The sequence below is a fragment of the Centroberyx gerrardi genome, chromosome 4 (assembly GCF_048128805.1).
Source record: "Centroberyx gerrardi isolate f3 chromosome 4, fCenGer3.hap1.cur.20231027, whole genome shotgun sequence".
Classification (NCBI taxonomy): Eukaryota; Metazoa; Chordata; class Actinopteri; order Beryciformes; family Berycidae; genus Centroberyx; species Centroberyx gerrardi.
In genome coordinates, this window is record NC_136000.1 from 10131354 (window position 1) to 10148252 (window position 16899).

At 43.1% G+C, this 16899-nt stretch overlaps 1 protein-coding gene across 3 annotated transcripts in view; it reads right to left on the minus strand.

Moving 5' to 3' along the window:
- The window catches only part of srpk2 (SRSF protein kinase 2), a 64609-nt gene extending 48343 nt beyond the window's left edge, over positions 1-16266 (minus strand). For all 3 annotated transcript variants that reach the window (XM_078283323.1, XM_071922714.2, XM_078283322.1), the window contains exons 1-2: positions 16237-16266; positions 15926-15992 (exon numbers count right to left, since the gene is read on the minus strand). In XM_078283323.1, coding sequence (XP_078139449.1) covers positions 15926-15992; positions 16237-16252 — 83 coding nt within the window. In that variant the 5' untranslated portion in view covers positions 16253-16266. The remainder of the gene's footprint in view (positions 1-15925; positions 15993-16236) is intronic.
- Positions 16267-16899: the final 633 nt, after the last annotated feature.

Here is a 16899-nt window from a genome sequence, read left to right on the forward strand (position 1 = left end):
GGCTACACACACACACACACACACACACACACACACACACAGAAACCGCCAAGGTTAGCATAGTTCCTGGTCAGTGTTGATTGCTCTTCATTCACCCAGAGATACACAGGTAAGCAGCTTGCTCTCCTCCTGCTTACTAGGCCTCATTACCCAGGGGAATGCACTCAGCAGCAATATGTGTGAATGTGTGTGCTTTGCAAGGGAAAGCAGGTGTGTGTGGGGGGACGGGGGGGTGCGTGTGTGTGTGTGGAGGAGGTGAACAGTGTACCCTGAACTCATAGCAAAAACCAATGAGATCTTGACCCAGTAATACACACACACACAAACCTCTCCCCTCCACCTGGTGTTCCATGAGTGAGAGCTCATTAGCTAAGTGGTGTGTGTTTAATTGATGGATGAGCGACCTCTGCCCTCTCATCCCACACTCTGACCTGGTGTGAGGCAGCTGCTCCGTCAGGCTGACATGTTTAAATGGATTCTATCACACACACACGGAGGCGCGTAACACTTAACACCACGCTCACCCACAAAATGGCTGACTGCTTGTTTTTTAACGCCCTTTCACCTCGCTAATGGGGGACAGGACAGGTCCAGTAGCAACACTCATCTGAGATGAAGTGGTGTGTATAATGAAGTGATGAATGAACTGTATTTGTACTAATAATGACATAGTTGACTTGTCTGACACACATCCAACAAAATCTCTTTGGAGAAATTTTAAATGAATTGTTTAGACTCATTTGCCATATTACACAGAGGGGTAAATCTATAATTGTATGACATTTCACAAATAATAAATACATCAAATACCATCATTGTGAATTATAGCAACGGTGATTTATTTACAAAGATAAGCTGGATATCATTGACAAACCTGTTTTTCCCCTGTCTGACTTTAATCACAACCTTCGAATTAACCAGAAAACAATAAAATTAGGTTATTTACAAAGTAATTTAATATTTTTTCTTTTAAGAACATGAGATAATTCATGTTTTTTCCCAAAAGCACTTGACCTGCACCACAGAAAAACCACTGTGAGGACTGTGAGGTGCTCTTTCTCATTTTTCTTAATATTTGTTATCAAGTAGAGTCAAGAGTGGATTTATTGAAGGTCAACAGTGTTCCTCCAATATCGTTATTAAATTACATTTAATATGACATTTAATCACATTGTAATCAATTACATTTGAGCAAAAATTAAACAGCTGACATTTCTGTTTTCAAATAAACATCTGAAATCATTATAGCTTGAGCTTGGCAAGTAGTAGATCTATTACATTTCAGGTGTGCTTTGCAAGAATATCTATATATTTTTGTGACAAACATTTACTCTTTTCCACTGATTTACAAATGCAAAATGTCCTGCAATTATAGGAGCAATAAAGTTATATGTTTATGTTTATTACCAGGGTGCAGGGTCAGCTGTTGAGGTACATCGGGGTCAGTGTCTTGCTCAAGGACCCTTTGGCAACAATTGACACAATGGTCGCTGCTGTGGTCGAACCTGCGACCTCTGACCTCCTGGTTACAGAAAGGCCTCTCTGAACACCAAGCCAAACCAGCTGCTGCTCCCGATGTTTATTTAAACTAATATGCAAAAGAAGTCAAATAGGATATTTGTCTGTGCGCAGACTGACTCCACAAACGTTTTTTACTGACTCACATTCAACAGTGAGCCTTGTATTCAACAGGAAAAACACATTACATCCTAAACTCTTCATTTCAATAGGTAAACACAAGGTAAGAGCCAAGGCACGAATTTCCAGCCTGACAAAAAACAGGAGGGGGGCAGAGGCAATACTTACAAAGAATCTTTTCACCACAAGAACAAAACTAGGACATGACCACCCTCTATTGGCCAGAATAAGAATTACAATCCCTAAACCTGCACACAATGTACTCTTCACTAAATAGAAGCCATTCAAAACGGGATACAGGGCACGGGGGAGAAGTAAAAAGCAGCCGTGGGGCAGGACAAACAGGGCTAAAAAGAGAAATAACAAGATGAGTTTTTTCTGCTGTCATAAAGCAGGGGGCTGTAAACAGTCTTGGCCGCAAACTGAGGGGGCGTACAACAATGAGCGCCCTGTGTTTCCAGCTATGGGCCTTGTAATAACAGACCTGCAGCATGGGGGAGAGAGGAGGCAGAGCCTGCGGTCACCAAGGGGGCGTCATCTCAACACAATGGATGCGATAATTCACTCAGCAGGACTACTGTTGTTATCGGACTGAAACGGCTTGAGACTGGTGGTTGACTTTTTCACTAAGACGACTAAATGTGAGATTACACACTAGAAGGTCAAGCTAAATGGGACTGAACAGGAGCGTCGGAGGGTCCCACCCAGAAGGAAACCCCAAGGCGCTGCAGACTGTGAGGAGTTGCGATGTTGTGTATCGCATGGCTCTTACAGGGCAACATCCATGAAGAGGGTTGGTGTTGTCTCTGTTGTGAATTTACAGTATCTTATTGTGTTTTCTATTGTGCTGTTGCTGTAGGACAAACGTCAGACAATAAAGCTGAAATGAACTGAACTGAAATAAAATACTGCACTGAACTGAACAGATCTGTGCTGAACTGTGCTGAACTGAACTGATTTGAGCAGAACTGAACTGATATGAGGCCTTGCATGCGGCCTTACAGGTGTGATGTCCTGTAGGTCTATCACAGAGCGCTCCTGCAGAGAAAGCATATTTTATTTGTGCCATTAGATGGCGCAAATAATGATCTGGGAACCAGTCAGAGCCAGTCATAGAGACACTGGTTTTGTGTTACAATATATTCAGTTGTACTTGACAACATGTGGGAATGAATATGCTTCAGTGGCCACATCAGTTGTAATCAGGGAAGTAGTGGAGAGCAAACCCACTGGATCTCAGTTTACCTTCCTTTTTATTTGCAGAATAGGGTTTAGCCAGATTTTTAGACTGACATGAATCATTATGATGCAAATTGATCAAATGCATCATTGCAAGTTCTATCAAACTGATGAAAGATAAATGAGGATAAGTTCTTTTTAGCAAGAAAAACATGAAATTGATGCTTTTCTGAAAATACAATTTGTTTTTGTTTATATTGGTGGTCGTTTGCTTTATCTGGCCAACTTGTAGTTTACCCACCTTTTTCATTACGGCTACATCACTGCTCGTAATACAGTAAGGGACAATAAGGGACTTCATGACTACTAATGTAGTTCAGCAAGATGCTACACCTGACTTCACTGCTACATGGCTCCAGTCATCACAGGGGGATTCTTGTGTTAAAACTGTAAACATCCTCTGCTGGTTCACTTACCTGAAGCATCTGAGCAAACCACTCCAGCGGGAAGATCTAAGCGGGGCTGTCTAGACGGGGCTGAATGAGGACACCAGAGCCCTCAGCCTAGCCAATTACACAATGTTTACAACAGCAGCGGCAGCCTTGATAGGATAGAGCCGATGCTTAGGCTGTGAACTACACACACACACACACACACCCATGCCCATATACACGCACAGAGATCTGGATTAGTGTGTTGCAGAGTGATAATGAGACAAAATCTCCTGTCGCAGCTTGTGGCTACACTGCCAACCTGAGTCTCGCTGATTACAGCCGACACCAGCAGCTCAATATGATAGGAGTGAGTATTGATGTGCTGTTGTACCTGTGCCTGCACGGTCTTCATCGGGTTATCTGCGGGGGGGGGGGAATAATATATAAATGTATTCCACTCTCGTCGTCTCATCATTACACAGCACTTTGATAGAGAGGAGAAGAGAGACAAAACGAGAGAGAGAGTGGGGAATGAGAGAGAAACAATGTTAGAGTGAGAGAAAGAGAATGAGAGCTTCACCAGCAGTATAACAGATTTAACAGCACAGGTACATGACCATGATTCAGTTTAAACAATGAAAAAAGACAGTCTGGAGGCATAAAATGCAGCGGATTATACTTTTACTCAACTGGCAACTGATAAAAACACAATCGACTACATTTAACGCCTCACAACTCTCTTTTTTTCCCATTGTTTACTGTTTGTCGGCCCTTTGGTGAGGCTGTGCAGTCTATCTGTGAATCAGTGAATTCTGTTTTTATAATCATCAGTAAATCACTCAAGACATACAACCTCTGTTACACACAAGCACGTTTGATCCCCAGTTTTAAAGTGGGAGGCTAAGTGTTGGGGTTGATCCACCGTCCGGGAGGTCACACCTCATCGGACCACACCCCCCCACTATGACGCCTACAAACAAGCATGTCAACGCAGCTCTGACGCCCCGGCAGATGGTCTCGCCCGCTCCGATCACACACTTGTAAAGAGATTCTGTTTCTGAAGTGAGCAGCACAACGCGCTTTCTTGTTCTCTCACACACCAAAGGCCTCGGGCTCTTTCTATTTCCAACTCCGCTCGGCAAATCACAACAACAACCTATCTCCCATGATCGGCTCATGCGGGATGTCCACGTTTTTCAAAAGTGTTATCTACTCTTACAAAGTGATTGATAGCACAACATGAAAACAAATCATGGTACTTTTTAAAGGATAGTATATGAATTAAATTAACAATATGAAAATACATTTACGGACAGGATCCTCTATAGTTACGAGACATTGAATGATAGGTAGTGTGGTAGTGACTTCTTTTTTCCAAAATGGACATATGGCATTTTGGAAATTAGCTATTCACATGTAACAGGATTGTTGTAATTTGGTTAAAAAAAAAAATAACTGTGATCCCCTTACTATAAAACAAAACACAGTCACTAGCACAGATAAATATAGATAAACACATTAACACAGATACACTTAAAAAAATGATTACCTGTTGAATTACTCATAAGCATGTTTAAAAGGGAAAAGGTGTGAAGATTGTGAGATTATTAATGTCAAGATAATTTTACACCTCCTGAATTAATGGCTCATACAAGGTTGTGGAGGATTATGAGAACACTATTCCAATTACTGCCTGTGAAACGGAATTAAATGTTCATTTAACTGCATATTTTATGAATTTGGAGGAAAGGCAATCCAAAAGTAACCTGAAAGTAGTCAGATTACCTTCCTGAGTGTTAGTATTCAATTGGGTTACATTATTGATTAGACTTTTAAGCAGGTAATCAGTAAATGTACGGATCAGTAAACTCTAACATAACATTTTGAAAGATCAATGTCCAAACCACGATACATACAGAGCAGAAATGGGCCTTCAACATGGACAGAAAAACAGAATAGCTAGAGATGACTAGGGAAGAAATGCCAATTTGACACTAAACCCCTGCCTAGTCACTCATTGTAAGTCGGTCTGGATAAGAGTGTCAGCCAAATACTTAAAATATAAATGTAAAAAATGTAACCAGATTTAAAAACTGTTAGAGAGGGAGCAGTGGAGGAACACTTCTGATTTTGGAAAGGAGGACATGCAGAAATACTGATTCCAAAAACGATAGAATATCCATCAGTTTTCCTCCCTATTTTCTCTGTTTGGCCAGCAGGTGGCAGAGGTGAGCGAGTGTGCCAGGTCCTCACCCTCCCCGGCTGTGATAAGCTCCCTGCCCTCTCAGAATTACATGCCCTATTAATGTCTTCCCTTCCTCCCTCCTTGATGGCCTGCTGGCTGCCACTGAGGAACTGGACCTCAGTTCAGAAGCATTACTTGAGAGAAACACAGTCAGACCAACAAGCTCAAAATCCTATTTGGACCACCCACCGCCTAAATATGTGATTACCTTCCTTTAATTCCTTCCTACTTCAATCTGATCGATGTGGTAGATTTGCTGGGATCTTGGGCTTTCCTGGTTAATGTTCAGCGAGACTTGAGGAAAATCCCTAACCAGCTTAAATTCCACCAGTCTTACAAACGTCAATTTTGAAAAAGGGGGCAAAATCCAGCGGAAAATCCACCCCAGGGTGCTGTGAGCCTCTACAACAAGCCAAAGAACATCACTGCAAGTGTGGATTTAAGGACCAGTTCACATAATGACAGCAGATTATAGTACTGGCAGGCTTGATAAGTGCTGTCTGGCTGTCTGTGCTCAAAAGAAACAACCACTCAACTTTATCCTCGTTGAGCGAGAACAGGTCCAGGGGTGGCCTGCCAGCGCACCTGAATTAACCAACAGCTGTTGAAAAAGCTAGTTTGAATAGGAAGCTCCTCTTCAGGAGAGCCTACTTCAACACCTACTGGAGTGGCCTACTTCTACATTAAATTAGTTCTCAGCCAGTCAGCTAGCAATAATCCTGGCACTGTAGCCACCTGGGGGAAAATCATTCCCACTCTGATACCTCTCACCGCAGAGGAAGCAGCTCATATCATATAGGAATGTATCACAAACATCTGTGAGGGGCACAGCATATCTCTCAGATAGTGTAGATACATGGCCATGAGCCCCATTCCCATTTGCAGTATTACTGAAAAAAGGGGAGGGATTTTTATGAATTGTGACAAATGTGGACAAAGATTTTTTTCTTTTAGGTTTTCCCACTTTGGAATGAAAGACTTTCTCAAATATGCAAGTAGTTTTATAGGCTAAGGACTTCTGCACAGCACCAAAATACCATGTTTATGACACTGTCTGAAACGGCTTTGATTCTGATTGAATAAATGTACATGCTCATATGCAGTGATATGGAAACTGCAGTAATCAAGAGAGATTTAAACTGCTTTTGAGTGAAATCTGCAATCCTACCCATTTCCAAATATTTGACATCCACAGGGTTGCGGTGGGTAGCGGGTGGTTAACTCTGATCTAAATGTCACAGTATAATCAAGTCTCATAGGCCTACATAAATTTTGTTTCATGACAATGCAATAGGCAGTTGTTTTTTTTTAAATTACAGCATTACACAACATGATTTGTAACATGTAGACCAACCTTCAACAGAGAGAGCTTCAGGCTGGTCTCTATGGACTCACATACGTTACCACAACAGTCTTAACATGACTGACAGAGGGTGTGGACGGTATTCAGCTTGAGCTTCTCCATGGCCTTGACAATGAACTTAGCAACACAAACACAAGTCTTTCTCTGCTTCCCTGCCCTGGTGCATAGCTGCTGAACCGAAATTATATTTAATTGTTGTCCCGCAGGTCTGACTCGTCATGACACATTGTAAAGGCTGCAAGTGTGGATGAATAACGTAAACACAACACAACCGTCTGTACGGGTCATGTTCGCAGTGTGAATGGGAAATTTGAGTTCTCTCGTTCTCTGCTTCCACACATCCACGCTCAGCTGCTCGCCACAAGTGACCTATGTGCTTTTCCCTCCATGCGTCCGACGCAGCAGTTTTCGCTAACCCTCATTTCCTGCCTTCAGCTGCCCTGTGGCATCCTCTAATTCCCTCTCTCAGCTCTCCTTACTCACTCTCTCCATCCCTGGCTTTCCTGTTGCCATTGGCTGTCCAGACACATGCTCACACATTTGCAACCTCTCTGTTTCTCCCTCCCTATTCTCTCTCTATCGTTTGCTTCTCCTCTCTCTCTCTCTCTCTCTCTCTCTCTCCGTCTTTCTATTTGCCATCACTGTTTCTCTCTTTCTCTCTCTCCCTCTCTCTCTCCAGCTGTCTGTTTGCCGTCGCCGTTTCTCTCTTTCTCTCTCTCTCTCCCTTCCTCTCTCCCTCTCTCTCTCTCCCTCCCTCTCCCTCTCTCCCTCTCTTTCTCCCTCCCTCTCCCTCTCTCTCTCTACATGCAGCTCACATGCACAGCTCTCAGCCCCTGCCGTCAGCTCCATCCAGCCAGGCTGCAGTATTGATGAGGGAAGCAGTATTGGCTGAGCAATTCGAATCTGCTTGCCAAAGATCGAACCTCTGAGCTCCTCCTGACCCTTACACACATATGTACCATACACACACACACACAGGACTGTATACATATATATTTAAGCGTCCGAACACAATTATAGGCAACAAAGTCATGCATACATATTTTATACATGCATTTCGACATGCACAACACCCGGTATATATACCCACCTACACAGATCTACACGCATACCCACACACACATATACTCACACAGTCACACACACAGTCAGTTAGGACAGCAGGCTGGTGCAGTGAGTAGGGAGACCGCCCTGCTGAAGTATCCATGAGCAAGACACTGAATCTCTACCAGCTCCAGAGCTGCTGCTCTGTTACTCACCCTGACCTCTGACCTCCATGTGGAGGGGGCAAGCGAAAAGAGATTTCCCTGCGGGGATCAATAATGTATCACGTTATTAGTTTCACACACACACACACACACACACACACACACACACAGAGTCCCAGATATCCACCACCAGACATACACATAGCATTACACACTAGTCATCAACCCACCATGGCCTCTTCTTAAGTCTAACAGCGATCCGAAACTAGGGCGTGTAGCCTTCTTTAAGAAACAAGGCCATTGGTGTTCATTCATCGCAAGCTGGTCTCCTGCAGTTTCCCCTGGGAATCAATTCAATTCATTAACAGGGCAGTTGGGTTCATGCTCCAAGAGACGGTCTAGACCTTTTGCTTACCACTAGGTAATCAATAAAGAATCATTCATCACAACAGCACACTGATCTCTCACATGACCAAATAGACCCAAAGAAATAAAATTATTTAAATATGGGGCAACAAAAGCTAAGTCTTTGCCATGTCTCACAAAACGAGGCCTATTTATAAACCTGGAAGCAAGCAAGTAGCCATTTATTTCTAGCTAGAGTTAGCTATTTCAGTCTCACACACAGATTTGAGCTTTTTGTTGCTGCCAGATACCAGTGAATGAACCCCGCTTGGCCCTGCCCACTGTTCCGGCCTGCTGCCCGCTCTCGTCTTCAATCAAAGACTATGGGCCGGGCAAAAACCCCAGACGAAAATCAATGCAGTTTACAGTGCAATGTGTAGAAACATCAATCAGGTTAGAGTCAGCTCATTGCATGCAGGGGTCCACAGCGCCACGGTAGGCAGAGCAAGCTGGCAGATATATACGTATATACCCAGAAGAATATTAGCATTGAGGCTCACAGTTGTGCTTAATGCAAAAAGCTCTGTCATGAAAAGCTATGATTAATGAATGCTATTATATAGCCTAATATGCTATCATAATGCTGAGTGTCCCTTTCACACTCATAACCCTGGAATATTATGGTGTGCTGATCTGGATGCATCCCGTCTAGTAAGCAATTCACACCAAGCCTGGTATAACATAGGAGTTTAGGATTGGCTGGTGACTATCATCATGGGGCATCGGTTAGAATGCCAGTATATGAATGAAGAAGTCCAGTAAATGGTGATTTATTAAACACACAGTAGAAAAACAGACACACACGGGCTGATGAAAGTAGAGCGGAGTGGTCTATAGTCATCAGTACTCACAGACAAGGTGAATTGCCTGCCGCCCCATGAGAAAAGGAATGAGAGGGAGAGAGCGGTGCTGCAGCAGCTTAAGTAGCACTGAAGAGGTGAATAAAATCAGGTAAACAATTGGTGGCAGAGACCAAGGTGCTTCTAATTAAAGAACTAAGGAAGAATCAAGGGCACTAAATAGACAAGAGTGGAGTGAGGAGTGAAAAGTAGTGAGGGAGTCAAACTATACCTGGAACTCTTGAATTATCCTACAGGTTGTCACCCTATTATAATGTCACATAATGTTATGAAAAGCAGACGTTTACATTCTGTATTCAACCTGGCAGATAAGATGATGCTCCAAACACAGAGCGACACGGGTCAGGCACTGAACATGCCCACCGACCGTTCTGTGGGGTCGACTCACCCGGGACGACCCTGTCACACTGGCAGTCAACCTACAATAGGTCAATAGTGGAGTGAAAGGGGTATTAATCAAATGTATAATAAACAACGGGTAGTTTAAAATGAGCATGTGCTTTATTGGTTTCTATCTCCTGTGGTAATCAGGGAGCTAGTTAGTGATCTCTTTTGTTTTCTCCTGCTTTTTGTTCTTATGTATGTGAACCATTTCGAAAAACATCAGTCAGTAGACATGTATTGGTAACCATTGTAAAAGGCCCTAACACACACTACTACCTTATTTACTGATTATTCGGCGGTGCCAACAGTGCTCAGCTCAGCCTCGTACCTATTGCATCACTGTTGTGCCCATAATCATGGCGATGAACGCCCGCTCTGTTATTATTGCTATATGGGTCTACGCAGTCATACAGGAGGTGTTGCTATGGCAACGTACAAAACAAAGGCATGGTGGTCCACTTATTTTAAGTGACAGTCCAAATATTCAGTAAAATGGAGGGTTGATAAAGCGAGAAATACAAGTTCGAAGGGATAAAAGCTATGTCGCCTCACTGAAAGCGTCCCGTCAAGGCTACTGTTCTCTGTGTGTTTCTGCAGAGCACACCTGTGTGTTGCTATTGGTTAACCAATTAGTTAACTAAATAGAAACAAATGGGTGGCTGGAGATAGCGATTATTACATAGTCAATATTGAAGTTTATATTCAGTGGTATACTCAATAGCAAATTTCTTTGAATGTTTGTTCAACCCTTTATTGGAATGTTTTCCTGCAATAACACATTAGATAATCACCGTCCGGGTCCTTACAGGATACAGCTAATATGTTTTTTCCACTGCAGTACTGTATCATACCTACACAGTACTGACACAGCATGGTATGTTATTATTAATAATAATAAAAATAATGATAATAATATAAACCTTATTTAAATAGCATTTATCTAAATGCGTGCTTTACAAATGGTATAAACACGTAAATGAGATAAAAATTGGGAAACACATTCAAGAGAAAAGTGTTAATGGAGATTGAATGTTACATAAGGCTCACACGTCATTGTACGTTATATGAGGAACCAAGACTGCTTTTATTTGAGAAAATGCAAAACAAGAGAGTTGTTCCGGTCAGGAGATGATGTTAAGTTGGAATGGTTTTTCAGAGAGGAAGTTCTTAGTGTGACCAGTTTTATTGGGAAAACATGGAAACTGAGAATGGAGAAGCTGTTTATTTGAATGTATGACTTTGATTTGTGTGTTTTGATTATTATTTGTTTCTGGTTCTTGTTTGTTTGGCGGAACTCAATGTCTCTGTGTCTTGTAAGCCCATATGGGCTGGGCACCATGTGGTGCACGACACATTAATAAAAATCTATTTATCTATCTATCTATCTATCTATCTATCTATCTATCTATCTATCTATCTATCTATCTATCTACCTATCTATCTATCTACCAGTCTCTCTATATTATATCATATCATATTATATTATATTATATTATATTATATTATATCATATCATATCATATCATATCATATCATATCATATCATATCATATTATATTATATTATAGTATATTATATTATAGTATATTATAGTATATTATATGGATTCTTACCATTTAACCGTGTATTGACAGCAGTGATAACCGAAAATGTACACACACGTCAACATGGCTAACATTGTAACAAGCTGACAACAATAGAGAATAGACAATTAGATTTGGTTCACATGGTCTGGATGGGACTCTATGAGCGGGAGACGAAGATGTACCCCACAGGCATCCCCCCCCCCCCCCCCCCCATTTCTTTCTGCTTAGCTCCACTTCTGCATGAATACCTATAGACCTACTGACTTCAACTAAATTATGAATCTGTCCACATGTTTCTACATAATGTAGAGAGTGAGAGAAAAACACTGTTTCTGGGCAGGCAAGGAACCACGGACCATGGGGCCAAAGGACGACTGGCCATGAGTAAGATAGTAAGATAGCTACTGGTATTAGAGCTACTGCAAGTATGGAAAGGCTTTATTAGACAATGCTAAATCTATAGCTAACAGTTCCTCAATCCTTACAAGCCTTGCAGCCTATTATGACAAGGATGTCTTTACCCTAGTTGTTTGAGTAACAGGCCTTGACATGACATGATATGAGTGTGTACATTTCTGCTGTAGACTTCACAGATGACTAGTCAGTAACAGTAACCTTTCATTTCCTCAGCTCCTACTGGATCACATACACACACACACAGACACTGATAGAGACTGGCATGAGAGACAGAGAGAGTGTGCGTGTGTGTGAGACACAGGTAGAGAAAGAGAGATTTGTTGATGAAATAAAGTGATACGGTCAGGTTTCAACAAGCTGGTGATAACCTAAACTAAAAGGACAGAAGAAGCAGAAGTCGGACGATGAAAAGAGACGGTGTGTGATATCAAAGTGAACTTGGTGTGAACTTTCCATTTGGCCAGGGTTCAATTCCAAATCGCTCCAAACCCACCTACAGACCCCACCCATCTACCCACACGCACACACACACACACACACTCATAGAGTCAATGCCCTGTTAATTTAGTGTACAAATCCAATAAATAAAACTGAGGCATAACTGGTCACAAGTGGTGTCTTTTTGAACGTCAACGATGCCACAGTCTGGTACACGGGGTGTCGGGACAGAGGGCAGAGGAGATAAAAGCTGGAAAAAGGCTTTGAAGACCAAAGTTAAAGCCGCGAGGGTAACAGACAGGTTTCTTGCTCAGCCAATCAGCTAGTCCTGTTTAAACATGTGACTGAGCCACTGCTGGTGATCTAAAATGATGATCTAAAAAGTACAAGGCAACTGTGAACATGTCTTCACCCACAGATGATGCAGATCTGCCACTTAAATGCAGGACAGTAACAAGGTCAACAAATTGTGTGAATACATACATGCTTTTATTCCAAGTGCCTTACAGTAATATGAGTAATATGAGTGCATATTATATTTCTGTATATTTCTTTCTTTATTAGATTTTTATAGCCCCAGTGGGAGGCGAATCCCTAACTATGACAATTAATTATGCTCTATGGTAGTGGCATAATGACAATGGGCACACGTATATACTCGCAAATAGCACGCGTACACACACACACACACACACACACACACACACACACACACAACACACACACACACACACACACACTCCCCTTGTGTTCCTTGTAAAGTCGCCAGCAGTCTGCCTTGTTCTATTCTTCTCAGCTTTGTTTTGTCTCTCCTCTCTCAAGGGTGTGTGTGTGTGTGTGTGTGTGTGTGTGTGTGTGTGTGTGTGTGTGTGTGTGTTGTCCAGACTGGGTGTGGTCAGGTCAGATGTCACACAGGTGCAGGGGGGGGGAGGGTGTTGTGAGGAGGGTTGGGCATCCCTTGAGGCCGGGAAATTTGTACGTGCGTGTGGTTGTGTGTGTCTGAATGAATAAGATCAAACGGGAATTTACATCAGTTTATATCAGAAGAGGCCAAAGTCACGGGACAGTGCATTTACCGAACAGTACTATTATGTCACCTGCACACAGTGCTGTGAATGTGTATCTGTGGTGCATGTGTGTGTGTGTGTGTGTGGGTGTGTGGGTGTGTACACGTGTTTGTTGTGGTTTCTAAACTCAAAGCCTGTCTCAACTGAGACAACCCCTTAGGAATAGAGGCCAAGCGTGACTCTGGAACAAAACAGCGAGACATAAGTTCAACCTTTCTTTTTGAAAGTGAAAGCGAGTGAAAGAGATTTCAGTTGCCAGAGACAGCGAGTGTGTGTGTGTGTATCTGTGTGTGTGTATGTGAGTGTGTGTGTGTGTGTCTGAGTGAGTGTGTCTGCTTACCCTGCCACCGCGACCCTGACCCGGATAAGCGGCTAGAAAATGGATGGATGGATGGATGGATGTCTGAGCAAAACAGGGGGGGATGTGTGTCTGTCAGTGCATGTGTGTGTGTGTGTGTGTGTGAGAGAGAGAGAGAGAGAGAGAGAGAGAAAGAGAGAGAGAGAGAGAGAGAGAGAGAGAGAGAAAGAGAGAGAGAGAGAGAGAGAGAGAGAGAGAAGGATGCTGCAATCGTATGCGAATCAACTGGGAATCAACTGGATTACAAATCCAATCTAGATACCACTGATCGGTCTGTCATATAATTTCCCAGCATCCCCATGGCTCTGCAGGCTGAAGGCCCATAGCCTCTGTCACATGCCACCCCACACCCATCTTTCCTATCAATCTGCACTGAACGCTGCCTACTGAAGCAGAAATGTCATAAAAACAACATTTAAAATTGGCAAGTACCCAAAACCTCATCACATCTCACTTTTCATTTATCTTGTCAGACATATTTTTTCTCTTTGAGAGCATTTTGTACAGGCTAGAGTAGTGTAGGCTATTTCATTATTGTAAATACACAATGCTATTATTACTCAGGTTTTGGATACATTTCATAGATTCATCTATAACTGCAGATGTAATGGAGGGTAACCCACCTAAACTCAGTTTAATTGGCAACCTTTTTAGGGCTGACATAAACCTTCATGACATAAATTCAGGGTATATATCTTAGTAGTATCAAACTGGCGTATGTTTTATTAAATAGGAAAGAGATGAATAAGGCATAAATGAATGCTTCTCTGATTGTTGTTTGTTGTTTTCCTTATGATGATCACAGACTGGATCATAGTTCACCCAATTTTTTCGTATCTATCATTACATCACTACACTAGTCTACACTGCAAAATAAATCCATCGAGTCAAGGCATTTAATGTAATATTGAATCTTAAAATAAAATCTTATTTTCCTGAATACACATGAAAAAAATCTGCCAGCAGGGTGAGATGTCACTTGTTTCAAATGCAAATCAACTTGTTTCAAGGATTTTCTTGAATCAAGTGTTATTTTCTTGGATGGATTCATTGAATTCATTCATTCATTCATTTTCTGTGCCTGCTCAGTCCTTTTCAGGGCTGAGGCCTATATCCCAGTATGCACTTGGCAAAAGGCAGGGAGACCCTCTGCACAGGTCACCAGTCACTGGGCTACCAGTGGAGTGATCTGCCTTATTTATAGATATTGATAATTGTTTCTAGAAGAAATCCTGAACCAAGTGAAACTGCAAGGAAACAAGCGGGAGTACTCACCCCACTGACAGAATTTTTTCGCTTCACAGATGTTAATGCTGAATATGAGATTAAATGACATGTTAAGACGAACATATTTGCAGAGCATAACACCATATGCTGTAACTCAGTGTGCTGCTGTTTGGGAATATTAAAGAGCAAACATGAAGTCATTCCAGCATATTCCAGCAGCGCAGCCCCCTGGTGTGGCCATGCCATGGTATCACCTAATTGATGCCTTTGGCTGCCGGTGACGTCGCTCCAATAGCATCGTGCCATGAAGTAAGCCCCCACTCTCTCCACTCCAATTCGCATGCACTTTACAGAGCCACTGCGCTGCTCACACACCAACCCACTGCAACCCGTCACGCCGGGGAAATGCCGGTACGTGCTTCCTGCAAGAGGGCCATGCTAAACCAGTGTCAAACACTAGGAATACATCTCTCCTCCAGCCTTGCCCTTAAAAATTCAATAAAAGTTACATAAGCTCAAACCAAGACAGAGAGATTCCCAAATAGGCTAGCCGACAAATGGATGTGTTTATTCGGGCTCCTTATCCGTCTCCAGTGCTGACATCACTGCAATGGGGCCAAGGAAATAAGCTGCCACATCTGTCAAATCTCCTTTTGCAACCCCCCATCCAAATAAAGCGCCTATCAAGAGTCCGTCAGCATTAGACCCTCTGAGAGACAAAATACAACGCATGCATGTATGTAGTATGGCTGCAAATGCCGTGATGCTGGGAATAGCCACGAGTCCAATGGGGACCTGTGGGGACTGAGGGTTATTAGCCTCCATGGTCCAGCTACTCTGGGCCCTCTAATGGCAACTTCATACACTCCACAGTTATAAGGGCCCAGAATAGCAAGTCTATGGGGAGGAAAATACACCAGCATCTCATCCGCGCCATCGCCCTCGCACTGAGTGTGTGCGTCTTGCCATATGTGCGCACAGTCTACACCGCCGACGCACCGGCAGCAGCGCCAGCGTCATATGGTGAGGGACCGCTGTCAACAAACCAAACCCAGCAGCAAATACTTCACGTCCACTCACTCAGCCCCGTTCCCCGACCGCCGCCGCCCCGCTTACCTCCGATGGTGAGCCGTTTTGTCTTTCTTCCCCTTCGGCCTCCTCTTTCTGGCCTGGATGGCCATCACTGCGGGGGTGAGATTATGTTTATTCACGGGCATGACCGACGTCCGAGTCCGGAGAAGGGTGTAGGAGGGACAGGGAGAGAGAACAACACATATCAGTCTCTAGAACTGGCTGGCCCGGGTCATAGCATCGTTTAGCAATAACGCCAGAATGACCCGTGCACACGCGTAATTTCCGCCAACCTTTCACTAAACACAAGCAGAACTGGGTTAGGAAAGCCTATTCGGGGGCTGAAGGATACGCACCTTTCCTGGAGCTCATGTTTCCTCCTCTTCCCCTCAGCAGGAGCGGGCAGCTCGGCGGCAGCAGCCGGGTTCTCTCTCTCTCTCTCTCTCTCTCTCTCTCTCTCTCTCTCTCTCTCTCTCTCTCTCTCTCTCTCTCATACACACACACACGCACACATACACACACACTCACACACTAACCTCTCTGCCTTTGGAGGACACGCACTCCCTCTGTCGTTTGAAGCGGGAGTCGCGTTCAGTCCTACGTGGCCCTGCACAACTTTGCACAGTTCATTTTGCACATTTGCACATTTGCAACTTTCATTTTGTACATCCTGCACAACAGTGAGTTTAAGGATGTAGGCGGATGTTCCTAATATAGGCCTATCTAGCTCTTTTTCTAGGTATTTAAACCATAGCCTACCCTCCTGTCAGCCCAATTTCCATGTCACAGTAACTCATAGTGCAATTGAGTGAAATCAACTCATATTTAATAACTATGTAACTATCAATTTTACCTTACATTTGCATGTTGAATCAGGCTTGAATTCAGGAGAAAGAACGGCTTGAGAAACATTGTTATCTTATTAGCATACTTCCCAGCATGCATTGCATTTGAGTTACCTCTCCAGAAATCCTTCCTTATTCAATTGTATGGATAAAGTTACAGGGTGGAGACTGTTA